The 19,746-nt window shown below is 33.0% G+C and overlaps 1 protein-coding gene across 1 annotated transcript in view; it reads right to left on the minus strand.

Moving 5' to 3' along the window:
- EYS (eyes shut homolog) overlaps positions 1-19,746 on the minus strand; it is a 1,522,493-nt gene that overhangs the window by 1,394,107 nt on the left and 108,640 nt on the right. The window contains exon 5 of the mRNA XM_025419151.3: positions 14,779-14,893. Coding sequence (XP_025274936.3) covers positions 14,779-14,893 — 115 coding nt within the window. The remainder of the gene's footprint in view (positions 1-14,778; positions 14,894-19,746) is intronic.

Here is a 19,746-nt window from a genome sequence, read left to right on the forward strand (position 1 = left end):
GGGTGATGGTGGGGGTGGGTGGTCAGTGGGGGTGGGGAGGGTTTGGTGTAAGCAACTTGGGTAGCAAGTGTAGGCGCTGTGCTGTTAAAACACTTGGAACTGTGCTTATGCTAAGAGGTGGGGCAATTAAGTGTTATTGGCCAGTTCCTTTGTTCCTAGAGGGATCTTTCTATGGAATTTGTCTGTCTGGGATGTGCTCAGAGATGAGCAAATAACCTCAACATGGTGTACCCTAAGCACTCTTCAGATGGCTGTTTCCATACTCGATGTTCCACTGTTTTCCCTACCTTTTCTTCAAGAGCAGCACAATGCCCTCCAGGCTCTATCCCAGTCAAGCCCCCTGACCTTTAAAACTTCTAGGCTTTAAGCCCTGCTGATTGTCAGAAGTCACAGAATTCAGCCTCTCTTCATTTCCAAGCCAGTTGCCAACTGCCATGAACTCCTATGTGAGTTAGTCTGCTCCTTATCCTTCTCCATGACTTGCCTCCCTTCCCATCATAATGACCAAGATCCATTTCTTTCTCTGACTCTGTCTCTGTACTTCCAAACTTCTTTGATGTAACCTATTTCCAGTTGTGACGTTTGTTCTGTCAGTATTCAAGGCAATTTCTGGGGTATTCAGGATGAATTGATAGGGTCCTCCTACTCCTACTCCACTGCCATCTTCCAACCTCTCCCTTTCTTCCCATTCTTAAACATATAGATTTTGTAAAATTGTTCTATCTAGTATCCTATGTCTGTATGGATAAACTGTAATATTTTCCAGTGTTATCCTTTCCCTTAATGTATTTATTCCCTCTGAAGGACTTTTGTTTTTAAACCTCTGAAACACAGTGTCTATTATTAAATTCCTATCATTGCTTTAAACTAAATGAAGAAAATTAGAAAATGCATGGAAAATCTTCAAAGAGTGAAGTAATTCTTTTATGTTCAATCAGTCCCAAAGAACTATGAAAATAATCTGGTTATCTTTGCTCCTAAATCAACTTCTGGCTGCCAGGCTAAAAATGCATTTACCAAAGTCACTAAATCTTAGTGATAGTTTCTCACACATTTTATGGCCTTAAATGCCAAATTACATTCAATTTCAGGAATGTATTTGATAGTCTGAGAAAGGAAGAAATAGTTATCTTTATCATTTACAATAATGTTAAAATTCTTTTTTTAGGGATCCCTGGGTGGCTCAATGGTTTAGCACCTGCCTTTGGCCCAGGGCGTGATCCTGGAGTCCCAGGATAGAGTCCTGTATCAGGCTCCCTGCATGGAGCCTGATTCTTCCTCTGCCTGTGTCTTTACCTCTCTCTCTCTCTCTCTCTCTCTCTCTGTGTATCTCATGAATAAATAAATAAAATCTTTAAAAAAATAAATAAATAAAATTCTTTAATTTGTTATTTTCACCTTTCTTTCATCTATTAGTTAACATTTGTCTTATTCTGTGATCAAACAAATGACTGTGGAAAATCAAAGTCCCTATTAAAATTTTCATCCTAGCTAAATTCCAGTGAAAGTTCTTGTAATAGCAGTATAACATTAAGATAATTATTTAACTAAAGAGCTTCATTTTTATTTTTCAATTAAATTATATTCCTCTACAGTTGTTTTTGCTTTGTTTTGTTTATAGTTAAATTTCATCTTTTCTGGAGAAAAAACAAACTCTCAACTCCTTTAAACATGTATAATTTTATGTCCACAGCATTTAAAATTTTCCAATTGATGCTGGTTTTTGGGAATAACCAGGCATATTTTTTAAGGTTGCCATCCCAGGAAGAGTACATTCTTAACAGACTGAGTGACTCAAATATATATATATATATATATATTTTTTTTACTTGAATAAGTAATGGAAAAATAATTTAATATTTACTAATTTATTTGTTTTAGCACAAATCAAGTTTTTTAGCATTTTGTACATTACTTCAACTTGACTGAATTTAACATTTTGCTATTTAAATATTTAAACTAAATATTTGTGTAAATATCTTCTCCATCTTAAAAAATAGTATTAAACTAAATCTTTCCCCCAAAAAACAGTATTTCCAGTATCATTTTTAATAATCAATTTCTACCTCACCAATTTTACTTTTATATCTAGCAATTTAAATCTTAAATGTTTTCCCAAATAAGCTATTGAATATATTTTCATAAATGGGTAAATATGAGTATAAGACTTTAACTCTTGGTCTTCATTTTTTTTTTTTTTAACTCTTGGTCTTCATAAAAGAGATCAAGTTGTACTATATTAAAAATACTAAAATTCACCACAGTATCCTCTTTGGGGGTGAGTCTAGATAATTTTATAATTTCCTCAGGTCTTTCTTATCTTATATTTACCTTTTATATCATCAGTTTTAATGAGGAAATTAAGGACAATGTGCTTCTATGAGTCAATTAATTTCATTTTCAAGTTCAGCTCATTCGCTTTGGATAACACCACTGAGTTCTTAAAATCAATACTAAAGAGATAGAATATATGTATTAAAAAAGAAGTGGTTGCCAAATTAGAACTTTGCAGAGTAAGAAGAAGAGAGGCATCTAGGTTTTTAAAACTGAAACTTAATTTATGTATCCTGATTTCTATATTCACTGTTTAAATGAGATGAGTAATTTTAATTTCCTTTGCAAGAAAATTTAGCTAGGTGACAGTCCATATTAAGCCTTTTTGTTACAATTATGTAATTAAACTTTGCACCTCATTGTAAAGAGTTCTAGTCATCAGCATAATGTCAGAAGGAATTTTTGTAAATTAAGAAAGATTGCTTGCAAAAACATACTAACTTTGTGAAGGGCATCTAGAAAGATAAAAAGTTAGGACTTCAGGTGGCTACCAGGCTGAGAAAAATTGGTAACTGACAAAGAATAAGTGAAGCAAATGCTTTTATCTGTTCTCATAACAGATGTAAGAATAATTAGGGACTGACCCAGATCTGTTAATAGTAAACCTTTTCACATACAGTGACAACAACCAGCAAAAATACTACCACTCCTATTCTTTTAAGACCTACAATATTCCTTTTGTGACCGTTCATCTGCATTCAATTCTCATTCTCTGAACTATTCTGTCCAATTGTACATCCAAGTAAGAAAAGTTTATGAAGGGCTGGGGAAAGGAGGTAGGAAATACATTTAACATTAAGCATATATTTAAGTATATTCAAGTATGATTAAGTGCTTGTCTGTCTCTCTTGCTGTCAGAAGAAATGATCCTTTTTCTCTTTCTCCAAATATTTCTTTAAATTTTAGTTAACATACAATGCAATATTAGTTTCAGATGCAGAATTTAGTAATGTATCACTTATATACAACACCCAGTGCTTATCACTAGTGTCATTCTTAATACCCCATCACCTATTTAACCCATCCCCACACCCACCTCCCCTGCAGTAACCCTCAGTTTGTTCTCTACAGTTAAGGGTCTGTTTCTCAGTTTGCCTCTCTTTTTCTCCCCTTATGTTCATTTGTTTTGTTTCTTAACTTCCACATATGAGTGAAATCATATGGTATCTGTTTTTCTCTGACTTATTTCACTTAGTATAATACTGTCTAGGTCCATCCATGTCTTTGCAAATGGCAAGATTTCATTCCTTTTTAATCCTTCCTTATAATAGGTGGATACAATCATCAGACCTAAACTTTGAGTGACTACTGTAAAAGCATGAGCTAGGACCGTGGCCTGTCTTGTTCAGCTGTGTATGCCTAGGTAGAGTTTCTACAAAGTAGTTTTTCAATAAATATTATTTCAATAAAAACACCTAGTGACATGGCACAAATAAGAAGGCTACAAAACCTGAGATGAAAAAGAAGGGTGGAGACATTTTCCATAGAGACCTCTAACATTTTCACCAAAACTTTTTTCTTAAATATTTTATTTATTTATTCATGAGAGACACAGAGATAAAGGCAGAGACACAGACAGAGGGAGAAGCAGGGAGCCGGATATGGGACTCAATCTCCAGACCCAGGATCACACCTTGAGCCTAAGGCAGACGCTCAACTGCTGAGCCACCCAGGCATCCCTGCTTTCACCAGCACTTATTGTGGAAGAATGAAAGTTAGTTAACTCACGGGCCTCTGTGATTACCTGTGATTACATCTATCATCAAGATGTTGGTTGTATAATAAATTATATATGATTCTCACCTTGTAGTGTCGATCACCTCATTTTTAATGTTTTCATTGGTTTCTTATACTGCTAGGTGAAACATTACTTTAATTTGTTAATGATAATATCAAGATGGTATAGATTACAATTTATAAAAATTGTATGTCCATATTGGGGAAAAAATACCAGCTAAATAGTGTTCCATGTATAAACCAGCCTTGGTTCAATGCCTGTTATACTAGACAAGTAATTGATAGGACCCTATTTAATTCTCCAATGTATCCTAGTGTGGGTGATAAATTAGTAAGTCACGTACACATGCAGGATACATTAGCGGGGGCTATTCCTGTCTGAGTGAGTAATGGGAGAGCAAAATGTTAAAAGACAAGCTCTCACTTTATGAGCATGCCTGCTGTTTCCCTAAGTAGGTGACAAATGGACCCACAAGTATGCCCACCATTTCAAAGTAAACACTGAATTTTAACCAATGAATGAGTCTATTTTTTTTCCAAGACACAGAATCAACCAATCATCTTGTTGTTCTTTTTTTTCTGACCTGCACAGATTCATCTGTGTAAGTTAGTTACAGACATTCCTAAAACTCAACTAAAACTAAAAATGGCCTCTAAGAATAAATCTAGAGTGACTTATTTTTGTGTTTCATGTGTATCTTTTGGAGAGGACCTATCCGCATTCTTATATTCAAACTTAGCGTTCAGTTAAGGGACTTCCCTAATCATTTTCAGCTAGCAAATTTTTGTGTTAAAAATAAATTTTCTTGGAATCTCCGTTTTCTTTTCTATAGCTGCTGTAATAAATCACCATAACCTTACTAGTTTAAAACATTTGTTCTCTTATATTTCTGAAGGTTGGAAGTCCAAAATCAGTCCTATTTAGATAAAGTCAGTTTCAGGACAACTAGCTGCTTATGCTGGCTCCAGAGGGATGGAGAATCAGTTTCCTTGCATTTTTCACCTTCTAGTGGCTGCCTATGTTCCTCCACTCATGGGTAATCCTTCTACTTTCAAAGAACAATGTTCCAATCTCTGCTTCAATCGTTACATCACTTTCTCAGTCTCAGTACTTCAGTAGCCCTCTTATAAGGATCTTTATGAGTACATCAAGCACATCTGGATAATCCAGGATAAAATTATATCAAATCCTTGTCTTGATCACATCTTCAGAGTCTCATTTTCCATGTAAGATAATATTGATAAGTTATAGGGAGTAGAACATGGCATATTTGGGGTACCTTAATTCACCCAACAATACTCTGGGTTCCCAGAAAGTGTTCATGAAAACTATACTTTCAGTTTATTTCACATCTACTTTTGATATCTCTTTTTTAGGTATTTAGTCTTAGCATATCTATAGATATTATGGCTCTAACTCCTGACAATGAGCACTTTCAGAGGAAAGTTCTTTCATAGAGTTTCCAAATGTAATATGAATGTGATTCATGTAAATATCTACACTTTTAAAAAATAGTTTCAGCAAATGTTTATTTATTTTATTTTTATTTTAATTTATTTATTTTTTTAGAAGGTAAATTTTTAAATTGCAAATCTTCTTACAATTAAATTTTTTTTCTTGCAAATTTTTTTTCAGTTTCTTTTTTCTGGTTTTATTATCAATGAAGACCTATTGGAGCCTACGATTCTCTAAGATTTTTAAAGTGTTTATATTTATTTCCTTTAAATATGAACATTTCAACTATTCACAAGGATTGCACTAGTTATATTAAGTTGTCACCTCTTATACTTATGCTCTCTTAATTTACTTTATCACCTGATATAAAAATTCTCCTTAAAGTAGGCAAAAGAAACAATAAAAGATATGGTTTAAACTCCCTACATTATTCTTATAAATTGATAATAGTATAAAATCAAATAAAATAAATTTTTAAAATGTGAGACAAGTTTTTTAATATATTCATCATTTAAGTTTATTCATCATTAGCTATTACATAACTGGTACTAATATTATAATCACATAAAAAATATGTAGAATTACAAAGTATTACTGTAAATCTGTTAACTTATATATGTATTCTGTATCTACAAGTGATATTGGCATAAGTTCTAATCCTTGAGTATTTCTATTTTGTCCTACAACTATTAAGACACCATTATATTTTCTGTACACAAAGTTCTTGACATATAATAAAAACTGTGTCATAACTTTAATTTCTATTATTTCTTCAAAGATGGGAATACCTGTTGCTTTTTTATTGCTTGCTGCCTAGGAAGACGGTATCAAGAGGGCTCAGACAATACTTTGCAAGTCTAACCATAAAAAAATATATATATATTCTACAACTTTTTGTGACTAACAATGTAGAACAATAAAATCATTTGAGAATTGGTTAAACATGAACCCAAGGAAAATTTTTTCTTGAGTTCTTTGAAAAAAATTATCCAACTCAAAACATGTTGTTTGTGCTTGCTTATTTAAAATATGCTTGTGATTCAAATGATTAAAATATATTGAAAAACTAAAATAAAGAAGTAACATATGCACAGGAAAAAAGACTTAAAAGTTTAAAGCTACTGTGAGGACACTATTCTCTTTCAAACACTATTTTAGGCAACAGCCAACTTCCCTACCAAACATCTGAACAGAAGCAGGATAAATCACCCACCTAATGAAGTAGATAGAGAAAGCCATTGAGAAACTTGTCTATGAAAGAGAGAAGAGCAAAGGAATGACAATTTCTGAGGTATAAGACATGAATCAGAAGATTATTGGAGTGGACTCTGATTATATAACCTTACTAAAACTATTTCAAGCTGTTCAATGGCTCTTTAATTTAGCCATTTTATGTTTAATAAACCTAGAATCTTACTCTTGTCTCCTCCTCCTTAAAAACAAAGTAGAGAGAACTTGTTCTCTTTAAGTATTTCACACTACTTAACCTCCAAACTTTTCTTCTAAATGATCAATAATATAAATAAGGAGAAAAAATTCAAACAAATGTATTCTACGTCAGTATTTCAGAGAGAAGGACTGAGAAGCTGATGTGACCAACCAGCATATATTCCTCTTTCTGAACTGAAAGTAACTAGTCTGTTCCCAATGAAGGAAGAAAAAGCATAGGAAATCAATTTGACTTAACCGATCTATGTACCTAACTCAGTGGCAGGGCCCAGATAAGCTAGAAAAAATGTTTCAGTTTGAAATCCTATTTTATGCTAGGGGTCTGGTAGTTTGAGAAAAAACTTAAGTCTGAGGTTCTTTTAACTTTCATAAAGATTATTTTCCATTCTGTGCACAGGTTTAACTATTTTCCAACTTACACAGTCTAAACTTCCTCTAAGGCCGGTTTTCCTAACCACAGCAGTACAGATATTTGGGCCTGATGTTTCTTTGTTGTGGGGGACTGTCATGTACATTGCAGGATGCTTACCAAGCAAATATGGCTGCTATGCACCAGACACCAGTAGCAGACTCCGTCTCTACCTGTGACAACCACAGATGTCTCCAGACACTGACAAGTATCCCCCAGGGGACAAAATTGCACTTGGTTGCTCTAGGGATCTTTTGTATCTAACCTTACCTATTCTTCTCCAGAGATGTCTGTATCTCTCACTACAAACTATGGCACTATCCATCCATTCTCTAAACCTCAAGAGGTGTCTCTGAAGATTGATAAAGCATGAACATTTTGGTGCATTTTTCTGCTTGAGGTTTCTTTTTTCTTTTTTTTTCTTTTTTTTTTTTGAGGTTTCAGTTACAAGGCACCTTTAGTTTAGAATAGTTATGGGTCAGTAGGAAATAGTTTCAGCTTTTCTATTCAATTTAGACTTTTGCAACAGATCACAGTGTAAATTTTAGATTTTTTTTCACTTTGTACATGTGCATAAACTAATATTTTAAGTGTTCATAACATATTTAGATTATTCAATGTCCCTTTCTTGAATTTATTGAGCTTTACAAATTTTTACATTAAGAAACTTTGTGACTAACAATGCAGAACAATAAAATAATTTGAGAATTGGTTAAACATGAACCCAAGGAAAACTTTTTCTTGAGTTCTTTGAAAAAATTTATCCAAGTCAAAACATGTTTGTTTGAAATGTACCTCTCTCCAAATTCCATGTCAAGCTAATTTTGACTACTGCACTACTAAGAGAGAGGTCTCCTGTTGGTCAGTTTATAAAGTCTGTGCTCTTCCTACACAGAAGCATCCTTCCAAAGAGGTTCCCATCTGCTACACTTGCATGACTTGCCTTTACTGAAATGTTGCTGCCTTCTTGGGAAGAAGGGTAGTCTTGTACAAAGAGACAAAGACATCTACCTATATAGAGCTTAAATTTCAGCCTAATATACTCTAATAGACAATGAAAAAGATATATGAAGAACTATACTGTTATCTGGGAAACTGGATGGCAATAGTTAAGAGGAAAAAAAGGAGATGACATGTGCAGGCCAGAAGTGAGTATTTAACATTTTCAACTGAATGTCTATGAACGAACTCACTGTAAAGCTAAACATTTGAGAAAATATCTAAACAGAATGGAGAGCCTCACAAACAAAAAATTTGGTCAAAATCTTCAAGATAAAGGCTCTGAGGTAGGGCAAAGTACACCTGGTTTCTTCTAGAAACTTTGAAGGCATTCTTGCTATTTTAGTGTGAGTCAGAAGGAATATGATCACAATGAGCCTCTGGTTAAATGCTTACCTGATCTAGCCCCTGAAAAGTCTATTTCCATGAACCTTCAAATTCTTGGGTGTGTGTGTGTGTGTGTGTGTGAGAGAGAGAGAGAGAGAGAGAGACTGAAAGAGATTGAAAGAGAGAAGGAGGGAGGAATATTCTGTTTAGATTTTCTGTTGTTGCAACTAAAATTTAAAAATGCTAACTCCTACCCCAAATGCAAAATTGTATTCATATGGAATTCTAATTTGAGCTTTACTTCTTTCAGTGTTCAGTGTGAGTTTGCATAAGTCACGCTTGCTGAAAATTATTGTAAAAAAAAAAGATTTAACTAGAGGATGGAAATAGAAAAGAGGAATGAAACAGATGGTAAACTAGATGAGTTTTAAATTTTGTTTTTTTGTTGGTTCCCCAGTGAAACCTTATAGGAAACTTAAAAAGATGAGATAAAACATAAACTGCTTCCTTATATCTGCATCCCTGAACCAGCTATAAAAGAAGAGAACCAAAGGAACTGTGTATAAAGCTCTCATGGTATTTTCTTTGATGGTATAAAAAGCAGTAGTCAACAATTCTGTCATAACATCAGGAAATTATAAAATATTTGGATAGGCACAGACCAGAAATTGTGGCTCTATGTATAATATCTATTAAAAATGAAATTAAATGCATTAGTAAATCATTGAAATTCTAAGGAAAAAAACATCCTGAATCATTGCTACGAGGCAATGTAACTAGCATTTAATTGCAAAATGTCTATATTTTTAGTTTATTGTGAGGATATTATCAGTCATATTCTTTAATTTAGTGGTTATAGTTTATTCACGTTTATAAACATGAAAATGACAATACCAGTTTTTCCCCTTTTTCACTACGAGTTCTTAATTTTTTCAATGATTTATTTTTGATGGTTATTAGAAATCTGACTCTAATTTGGGAAGTAATTGTTTTATCATGGGGGCTATTCATGTTATTAATATTGAGATTAATATTGACATTGTGAAAGTGCTTGATTAGAAATTCCTCATCACAATTTCAATGAGAAAGTTCAGCATCCTTCTGCTACTTTAATTATAGAGAAAATGAATTGAAAAAAGGGAAATTTAACTCATGATGAAGAGCATGGCTTAGAATTAATAAGTTTCTAACCTATATTTTTTTTACCTATAACATTGTCCAGCCTGTAGCACTTAATATAAACTTATCTTAAAGTAATTATAGAATATGCTTTATCCTTCATAATACTTCAATTAAATGTATATTTAATGGAATAAATCATTTTTTTCTGATTACAATTTTATTTATTTATTTTTTTAATTTTTTTTAAGATTTTATTTATTTATTCATGAGAGAGACATGGAGAGAGAGAGAGAGAGAGGCAGAGACATAGGCAGAGGGAGAAGCAGGCTCCATGCAGGGAGCCTGACATGGGACTTGATCCTGGGTCTCCAGGATCACACCCCAGGTTGAAGGCGGTGCTAAACCGCTGAGCCACTGGGGCTGCCCTGATTACAATTTTAATCTAATTCCGTTAATAGGAGTAAACCTCTGTTACATTGTTGATTTACGTCTTTTTAGCCCCTATTATGCATATCAATAAAATCAAGTATCATCTAGGCTCCACTAGCCAACACAACTTTGGTTAACCTTGGTGTTAAGTTAGGTCTGTATTTTAACTCAGAGCCTCTCTGTGATTCCATAAACCATTCTTCCCCATGATGCTCTGTGGCTCCCTACTTCCCTGTCCCTGGCTGTATTAACTTGTTCCTAGACTACATAGGTTGCAGGCCACAGATACTCTTTCCATTAAGTCAATTCAGAAACATAGGGAAAATTTACATTTATTAAAAAATGACAAAATCCTGAGTGATTATGGGGATGGTTAAATTAGAACCTACATCACTTTGTACCATCTAAGTGGTTCTCCCCATTCCTGTACTTCTTACTCCCTAGAAAACCTAGGCTCTTGATATATAATCTTTCATGATGTCTGAACACTCTGGAGGGTAAACCCAATAGATAATCTCTGTGGGAGTAGTGCTGTCATGCCTGTTGACCTTTCCCACAATACTAGAAGGATATATTTTATTTTGTTACAAGATAAATAACTTATATGTACACATCTAAATCCAAATTGCAGTTAGAATAATATAGCTATTTTTTGTCAAATGATTATTTTAAAAATACCACAATACACTTCAAAAATATAGTCTAAATTGGATGCATACTCTATTATAAGGATACATTATAATTGTAAGCTATTTTTGTTGCTTAATTTGATTGCTTTTATTATAAAATAAACATTAATATTGTGAATATTTTCTGCACATGATTAATATTATCCTGCTTTCTTATTTCAGGTATTTCTAGATGTTGAATTATTACAGATGGAAATACCTTAGGTATATACTCTAAATTTCCAACTAGTGGTACTATTTTCTTTGAATACATGTGAAAATGCCATTGCATTAAATGTGTATACTTTTGTGTTTTATTTTTTTAATATTTTATTTATTTATTCATGAAAGACACAGAGAGAGAGGCAGAGACATAGGTAGAGGGTGAAGCAGGCTCCCTGCGGGTAGCCCAATGAGGGACACGATCCTAGGACCCTAGGATCATGACCTGAGCCAAAGGCAGAGGCTCAACCACTGAGCCACCCAGGTGCCCTCCTACTTTTGTGTTTAATGCAGAAGTATAAAATGTTATGTCTATATTGCTTTAAATGGTATTTCACTTATTTGAACATTTTAACAGTGTGTTTATTTTCCAATTGTGTTTTTATTTTAAGATTATTTTTGAAAATATACTGTCTAAATTTATTTTTTCTATATAAAATATCTGATATAGTATACATATCGTTTTGCCTGACATAACGAATATGCTCCACTATGACAGAATTTTTTTCTTTAAATTTCTTGGCATGCAGTCAAGTGTCAAGGTATTCAATTAGGACATAGAGCCAAAGCGAAAATAGTAATATTTAAGTTTTTATTCACTTACTGCCACAGTGCCATAGACAGGAGCAAAGAGGCACCAGGCATTTATTCCCCTGAGGAACAACCTGGGGCAAGATCCAATGGATGCAGTGCAGATAAGGAAATCCTCTCATTGCTAAGGGTACCTGAAAAAATGGCTCTTGACCCTTTATGGACTTGGTGGGGAGGTAGAGAAAGAAAGCTAAGAGTGGAAAAGTATTAAGTAAATGTGAAAAAATGTGGCTCAGTCAAGGCCCCCTCTATAAAGAGGTCTCCTTGGAGGCATATGGGAAATGCCCCATAATGCCCTCTGCTTCCCCATAATGGAAAAGCCCTCTGAATAAGGTACCTGTGTTGTTGAGAAGATTAAATAATCTGCAACTGTTGTGTTGACATTTTGTAGTCATTTAGGTCAGTGGATTGATATTACTGTTCACATTCTGTATATCCTTACTGACTTCTGTCTACTTATTCTACCAATTACTGAAAGGGAAGTATTCATATCTTAACTATTATTGTAGTTTTACTTATTCCTCTTTTGGATTATGTCAGTTTCTGGTTCACATATTTTGAATATATTTTATAAATATATAATTCAAGATAATTAGTTGACCTACTTATTTTTATGAAATAAAGTCCTTCATCTCTAATGGTTCCTTATATGGAAATCTACCTTATTAATAAAAGTATACCATATTTATTTTACCTAAATTTATATATCTCTCATTATTTTACTTTGCTTAATTTTTATATGATATATATCTCTCATTATTTTACTTTCAATAGATCTCTATATTTTTAAAGTGAGTACCTTTTAACCATCTGATTTTTTCTTCATGTCCCATTAATAATATCTACCTATTAACTGAAGTGTGTGATCAATTTATGTTTACTGTGATCCTGGATATAGTTGAATTTAAGTGTATCAGATACTATTTGCTTCTTTTATGACTGTTCTATTTTCCTTCCCTCTGAATATAAATATATTTGTTTTCTTCAAATAGGAGGAGAGATAGTTTAAAATCTCTTCCTAAAATATTATAGTTCATCATATCGTCTCTCTGAAATTGGTTGATATATTCAAAAGTTAAAAAGGCAAACATCAGAGAAAAACAAATATAAGTTAAAAATTCCAAAAATGTTTCTTATATTTACATGCTAAAATAATTTGAAAATAATACAAGTTTTATTTTCTTCATATATCTTATTGAACTTAAATATCATGAAAATTAGTTAATTCCCACCATTCATCACCATTACAATATACTTGCATATATACAATAAATTTAAAATTAAATTAATTTAAATATAAACTATATCAGAACATCAAGATAGCCATAACTAGGATTATTAATCAGTAGGGAAAAGCATATCAGAACATCAAGATAGCCATAACTAGGATTATTAATCAGTAGGGAAAAGCATATCAATCCACTGACCTAAATGACTACATACTGTTAAAAATATTACTAATGTAGATTATCTTCATCATCATCTAAATTTTAACCCAAATGAGGAGGCCAATAGTATTTTTTCTTGCTAATATTTTGTCTAGTGGAAGTTATTAAACTTAAAGTAGAATTACAGAAAAAGCAGATTTGGCAAGGTGATGATAAAGTCCAACCAAGGTCCTTAAAAAGGAAATTAAACTGAAATTAGAGTCACTAATGTATAGATAATTGTTGAGACAATAGAATAGGTGAGATTTTCCAGGAGAAATGATGGTGGAGGAAGAGAAATTTAAAAATAACAGTCAGAGACAAATTCTCAGAGACTCTCCCAAGACAAAACAGAAACCAAAATCCAAAACATGAATAGTGTAACATAAAAGAAATTCAAACCAAAGCAGGAAAGACATCTCAATTAGACAATCTCATGGAATGTTATTTATATGAAGATCAAATGATGCACTGACCATAAATGACAAGCTATAATATCAAAGTGTTATAGCTGCAAAATAAATGTTATGTTCTTATCCTATATATTTTTGTATAGTAACATTATTATAGTTCAGCACATGTTTCCAGAAGTATACACATAAATTTGTCCATGATTTATTCCGTAAGTTGACTTTCCATTACTTTAAAAATATTTTTAAAAATAGTTTGTATTTAGAAAAAAAACAATAAGATGCATGTCATAATCCTACTGTCATTATTTGCCAAAACAATTTTAAGAAATAAAGTATCGTAGATCGGAAGTCCCCTCTGTACTCTCACTGGTCTCCGCATCTGTCTCTTTACAGAGAGCCTGTTAGTGAAGCCAGTGTGTATATTTCTGATATATGTGTTTATATTTTTGCTATATATTTATCAATCATAGAAAATATAGACTTTTTGTGTTTAAAAATTTAATTAATTATTATCAGGCTAACTATCTGTATGTCAGTTTTCAGTAAGGTTTTAACATTCAACATTATGTTTTGGTACTTATAAGTACATGTATTAGTACTGAAAATAAGTGCACTTATTTTAACCACTCATTATAATTCCCTGGTATGACTATGCTATGATGAATTTATCCACTTTCTTATCCATAGGCTTCAATTTGTTTCAGATTTGCTGTGAAAATTCTTTTAGTGCATACCTGATTATTTCTCCAATAGACATATCTGCTGAATTGTAGGATATGCCTTACTGTGTGCAGCACACCCATTGTGTACCTGTAAAGTCATTTCAAATACTATCCACCAAAAAAGGCATATTTGTATATTCTAAGAGACTAATTTTATTCTCCATCTAGTTTAAGAGCTTAACGCATTAGTAACTATGGTTTTATATATGCAGAGATATATCACCCGGACTCAATTAGCTATATACTTATTTTATAATAAACACACTGCCTAGAACTCCAGTTAATGCCCTCCCAACATAATTCTTATAAGTTAAAAAATCTTTGTTAGTTACCTTTATATAAGTCATGTTTAAATATACATATAAAGATATAATTCTCTAGTTCAGATTAATAAAAGCATTTGAAATACAGACTGCCTGAAGCTATTGTATTTTCAAGTGCTAAATTACTCTGCCATGTATTAAATTACTTACTCTGAATCCTCCACTTATACTGAAACACCATTCTTCATTCAGACAGTTGATGCTGAGCAGTCTACAGTGGTCAATTACTTTCTCACAGTTTTTTCCAGCAAATCCTGGCAAACAACTGTAAATACATCAGTGTAAATAAGAAAAGTTACAATTTAAATATTTTCACAAAAGCCTATTAACAGTCTGAAAAAAATAATGATGCTTTGTTTACATTACATACAACATAAATTATTACCTGGTATTTTTAATCATTAATTTTGTCTATGCATACTTGTGTTCTTAGCAAAGGAGAAAAAATGATCTACTTAGTGAGAATCCGAGTAAACTACATTCATTTAATAGTATTAATATTATCTTTTGAGAATTTAACTGTAAAATCAACTTTGGCCTAACTAAATATTTAACAATAAAATATAGGTTTTAGAAAACTATTGGAATAAGTAAGACAATTATTAAAATGTGAAAGAAATGGTGAAAAGTGAGATTTCTAATGTTTAGTGAAGCCATTATACACTGATGATGTGCTCAAGGATTTAATGACACACATATATTCTGAGACATAGTATAAAGAGTTATACAGAACAGTAATGGTATGGTCACAGGCTAATTATAGTATTTTATTTATTGTCATCTTTACTTTTTTTTTTCTTTTCTAAATAAAGCAATCTTATAGTGTAAGTGCCTAGGAATAAGCTTTTTTTATTGTAATGGCAATGCCTGACATTAAGCTTTAGATTGCCAAGGTGTCTATTTCAGATATCCATCTCAAATAAACATATTGCTAGCTGAGATAAGAAGCCTGCCCTTCCCCACCCCTGAAGTCCTCTTTATACAAATCCCTGTGTAACTAAATAATTGGCCACTTTCTTGCTCCCCAATTCCCACTCTTTCATTCTAAATTCACCAATAGAGATGGAGTCTGTGAAACCCTAAGACTCCAATAAAGGCAGAACCCCAGGTCCACATACTTTCTCTCTTTAACCACAACTTGACTTCTGGCCTGTGGATATGCCCTGTACCCCCCAGGAATCATGAGTAATAAACTTTGTTTTTCAAAGATACCTGATAGTTGATGCTAGGTGCATCTTGCAAGCAGAAGTACCACAGAGGCCACAACATTGGCTCCTGTGGGATAAACATATATGGAGGCTGCCACAAGTAATATGGGCTCTGGTGAGTGCCCCAGGCATTCCTGGCTGATAACATCACTATAGAGATAGGTTGAGACACAACACAAATCTGTATTACAGTTTATTGTAGTTCATTAGCTGTAATCAGTAAGATGCTAATATATGAGGTACTATATTCCTTTGCCTTCACTCTCATTAATTTGTGAGATATATTCTGGTACTTTAAATCACATTTGGTAATTTATCTATTAAAAGTGAATAGAGGGCACCCATGTGGGTCAGTGGTTTAGCACCGCCTTCAGCCCGGGGTGTGATTCTGGTGACCGGGGATGGAGTCCAACATCCGGCTCCCTGCATGGAGCCTGCTTCTCCCTCTGCCTGTGTCCCTGTTTCTCTCTCTCTCTCGTTCTCTCTCTCGTTCTCTCTCTCTCTCTCTCTCTGTGTGTGCGTGTCTCTCATGAATAAATAAATAAAATCTTTTTAAAAAATAAATAAAAGTGAATGGAGCACCAAATTCAATGACAATGCATCTCTCTAAAGTAAGTAGATACTAGAGATTATAGGATCAAAATAATACTGTTTAAGAAAAAATATATTTAGAGAGACAGAACAAGGGAGCATGTGTATGTGGGTGGGGAGCGGGAGAGAGAGAGAGCAAGTGAGCCTATTTAAAGCAGGCTCCACACCTAGCACAGAGCTCAGGAAAGGGCTTGATTCATGACCCTGAGATCATGAAATGAACTAAAACCAAGAGTGAAGCACTTACCCAATTGAGCCACCCAGGAGCCCTCAAAATACTTCTTAAGACTATGTTGTTACAAGCTGATTTAATAACAGTGAATTGTACCAAACAATTATTTCCAATTTCTTACAAGAACAATAATCTCATAAAAGAAGGAATCAAAGGCCACATTGACACAGTTTAACTGAAATAGCATCAGTAAAATGCTTTAGTAATTCTCTTTTCCTGCTCTTCAAGGCGCAGCTTGGCACTTTCACTTTATAGAATTAAATCATTCCTTCATTTATGTCAAGAATAACATCTATTTTTTAGAACCTACTATGTGCCAGCCACTAGGTTACTTTCACACAATTTTCATATTTTCTCATTCAGCCATTATAAAACCTGTGTGATACATATTGTTACCATTGTATTATATGAAGGAATAAACTCAGAGAAGTTAAGAGATTTACTTTGGTTATATCACTAGTTTTAGGGCTATTATTAAAATTAAGTATGGTCTTAACTTTATTTTTTATTATATTTTAAAAAGATTTTGTTTATTCATGAGAGACAGAGAGAGAGAGAGAGAGAGAGAGAGAGAGAGGCAGAGACACAGGCAGAGGGAGAAGCAGGCTCCATGCAGGGAACTTGATGTGGGACTCACACCCTGAGCCAAAGGCAGATGCTCAACCACTGAGCCACCCAGGCTTCCCAGTATGGTCTTAACTTTAAATGTATTGTATTTGCTACTCCATTAATAAAACCTGTTAGGAAATGTTGACTTTACTTCTCTCATTTTGAGGACCTATATAGAAACCCAGAAACGACACCAAGTAGCACTTTGTTGTGAAAGGTATCACAGAGACTTCCCTAGTAGGGGTAAGGAGTAGCAGGAATAAGAAAGCATCAAAATATCCTCAAATTTTGGTGAGTGATACTTGTCATGTCTCAATTCTCCTTTTAGGGGGAATGAATCAAACTGTGGTATTTGAACTTACATTATTCTGGAGTATGGTTTCCAAAGAGAAGGATTAGAGCTTAAATGAAGAACTAATATTCAGTCATTCATGAGATCAGATTAACAAGTTGCTAAATGAAGATTAGGAAGTAGTAACTCTGAGAAAAATATTTCTAAGCTAAGTAGAACTTATTAATTATGAAAAATTGTGCCAAAGTGTTAGTACTCTCACAATATACTAAGAAAGAAGCCCTAAAATACCATCTATAATATTTGGTCCAGGGAGATTTAACCCAAAGCCAGAGGAAACCCATAGGAGAAAATTTTCCTGTTGAGTTACAGGCTATCAACCCTCCATGCCTCCACTCCTCCTTATGGTTTGAAATTTAAGAGGAGATCCTGAATGTCATCCAAATGATACCCTAACAACTTAGTCTGCAGCCAGGGAGAGCAAAGGCTTGAATTGCATTCTTTCCACTTAAGAATTTAAACCAGAAAAAGCACAAACAAAGAAAAATACATAAAAACAAACTCTAGAATAATACGGATACTTTGAGAAATTCTATTACAAAAGTTCAAGTAAAGATGAAAGATGCTAAAGGTAAGGGGAAAACACATAAGAGAAATTTCAAGTAGCGTCAACAGATCAGCTCAATAAGTTAGATAAGACTTTTTATGAAATACAATATAGAAAATAATATTGTGAAATAGTATGTAAATAAGATGATTTAGTGACTAAGAAAAATTAAAATGGAGCCAAATGAGTTTAGAAAGAAGTGTTTTGAAATAAAAGGAGATAGAAATAAAATATGTTCAATATAAACAACAAAGCCAGAATTATCACCTCACTCCCCCTTAAAAAAGTCAAAAGTTGTATACAGTTCATATTTGAGAATATATAGCAAAAAGTGGAAGAAAAAGAAAATACAAAAAATGAACACTTAAAACCCAGTGAATCGGAATATTTGAACAGTTTGATAAGGACAAAGACACATTTTATGAATCGGTCTGTGCGATTATCATAACATGATAGCTAATCTTTAATTTAAAAAATTCTGTGAATTTTATTATATTTAGTTTTTCCACCTTTTCTTCATTCATATTTCAACTGTGATAAACTATACTGTCCTACTTCTACATTCTGTATGACATTACAATAGGCTGATTTTTCTTAAAAAGCTTTTTTAGGCCATATACAGTACCCAATAATTTTAAATGAAGACTTGGTACAAAATTACACTGACTACATTTCACATCAAGAGAAAAGTACTACAATTAAGGCCAGAGTCATTTATTTAAAAAGATCATGAGATAGATATTTTTTTCTGGAATGTGTAATTAAGAAATCAAGAGAAGGAACACAAATACACAAAAATAAAAATGCAAAAGGGAATATGAGGACAAATGGAAGCTAAGAACACTACATACCCTCAGTACAAATATGCTAAAAAGTTTATGTCAAAATATAGATTGCCAAAATCGAATGAAAATAAGAATAGCTAAATAGAACAAAAATTTGGTGGAACTAACTAAATGATGCTGGGCTTATTTATTTATATGGATGAATAATTCAAATTCCTATGAAAGAGTTGATTCTCGTGATATATAAGTCTTAAGCCTAAGAAAATGTACACTAGTTACCTATCAGTTATCAAAAATAATCAGAATTTGGATACAAAAGTCTCAAAATTTACAAAAAAAAAAAAATAGTTACCACCAAACTCATATTTGAAAATGAAAATAAACATGTTGTATCAGTTGACACAAAATTCTATTTCTAGGAATTTATCCTGAAGAAAATAATCAGACATAATATATACATTTATATCCGTATTTCCCCTATGATATTCCAAAGTACCTACAGAAAGGAGACAACTGCTAATGGAAGAGATCATTCTAGTCCATCACTCTAGCCTATTGCCACTGTTCCCATACTATCAATAATCCAAGGACCTTATAAAAAAGAAACCAATCCCTGTCCAAATTGTCCATTCTTCTTCATAAACCTTGGTCATTGGGAGAGAAGGCTGGCAAGATGGAGGAGAGGTAGGGTCCTCCACTCACCGGCCCCACCAACTTACCTAGATAACTTTTTTTTTTTTTTTAATTTTTATTTATTTATGATAGTCACAGAGAGAGAGAGGCAGAGACATAGG

This window comes from Canis lupus, chromosome 12 (genome assembly GCF_003254725.2).
Source record: "Canis lupus dingo isolate Sandy chromosome 12, ASM325472v2, whole genome shotgun sequence".
NCBI lineage: Eukaryota > Metazoa > Chordata > Mammalia > Carnivora > Canidae > Canis > Canis lupus.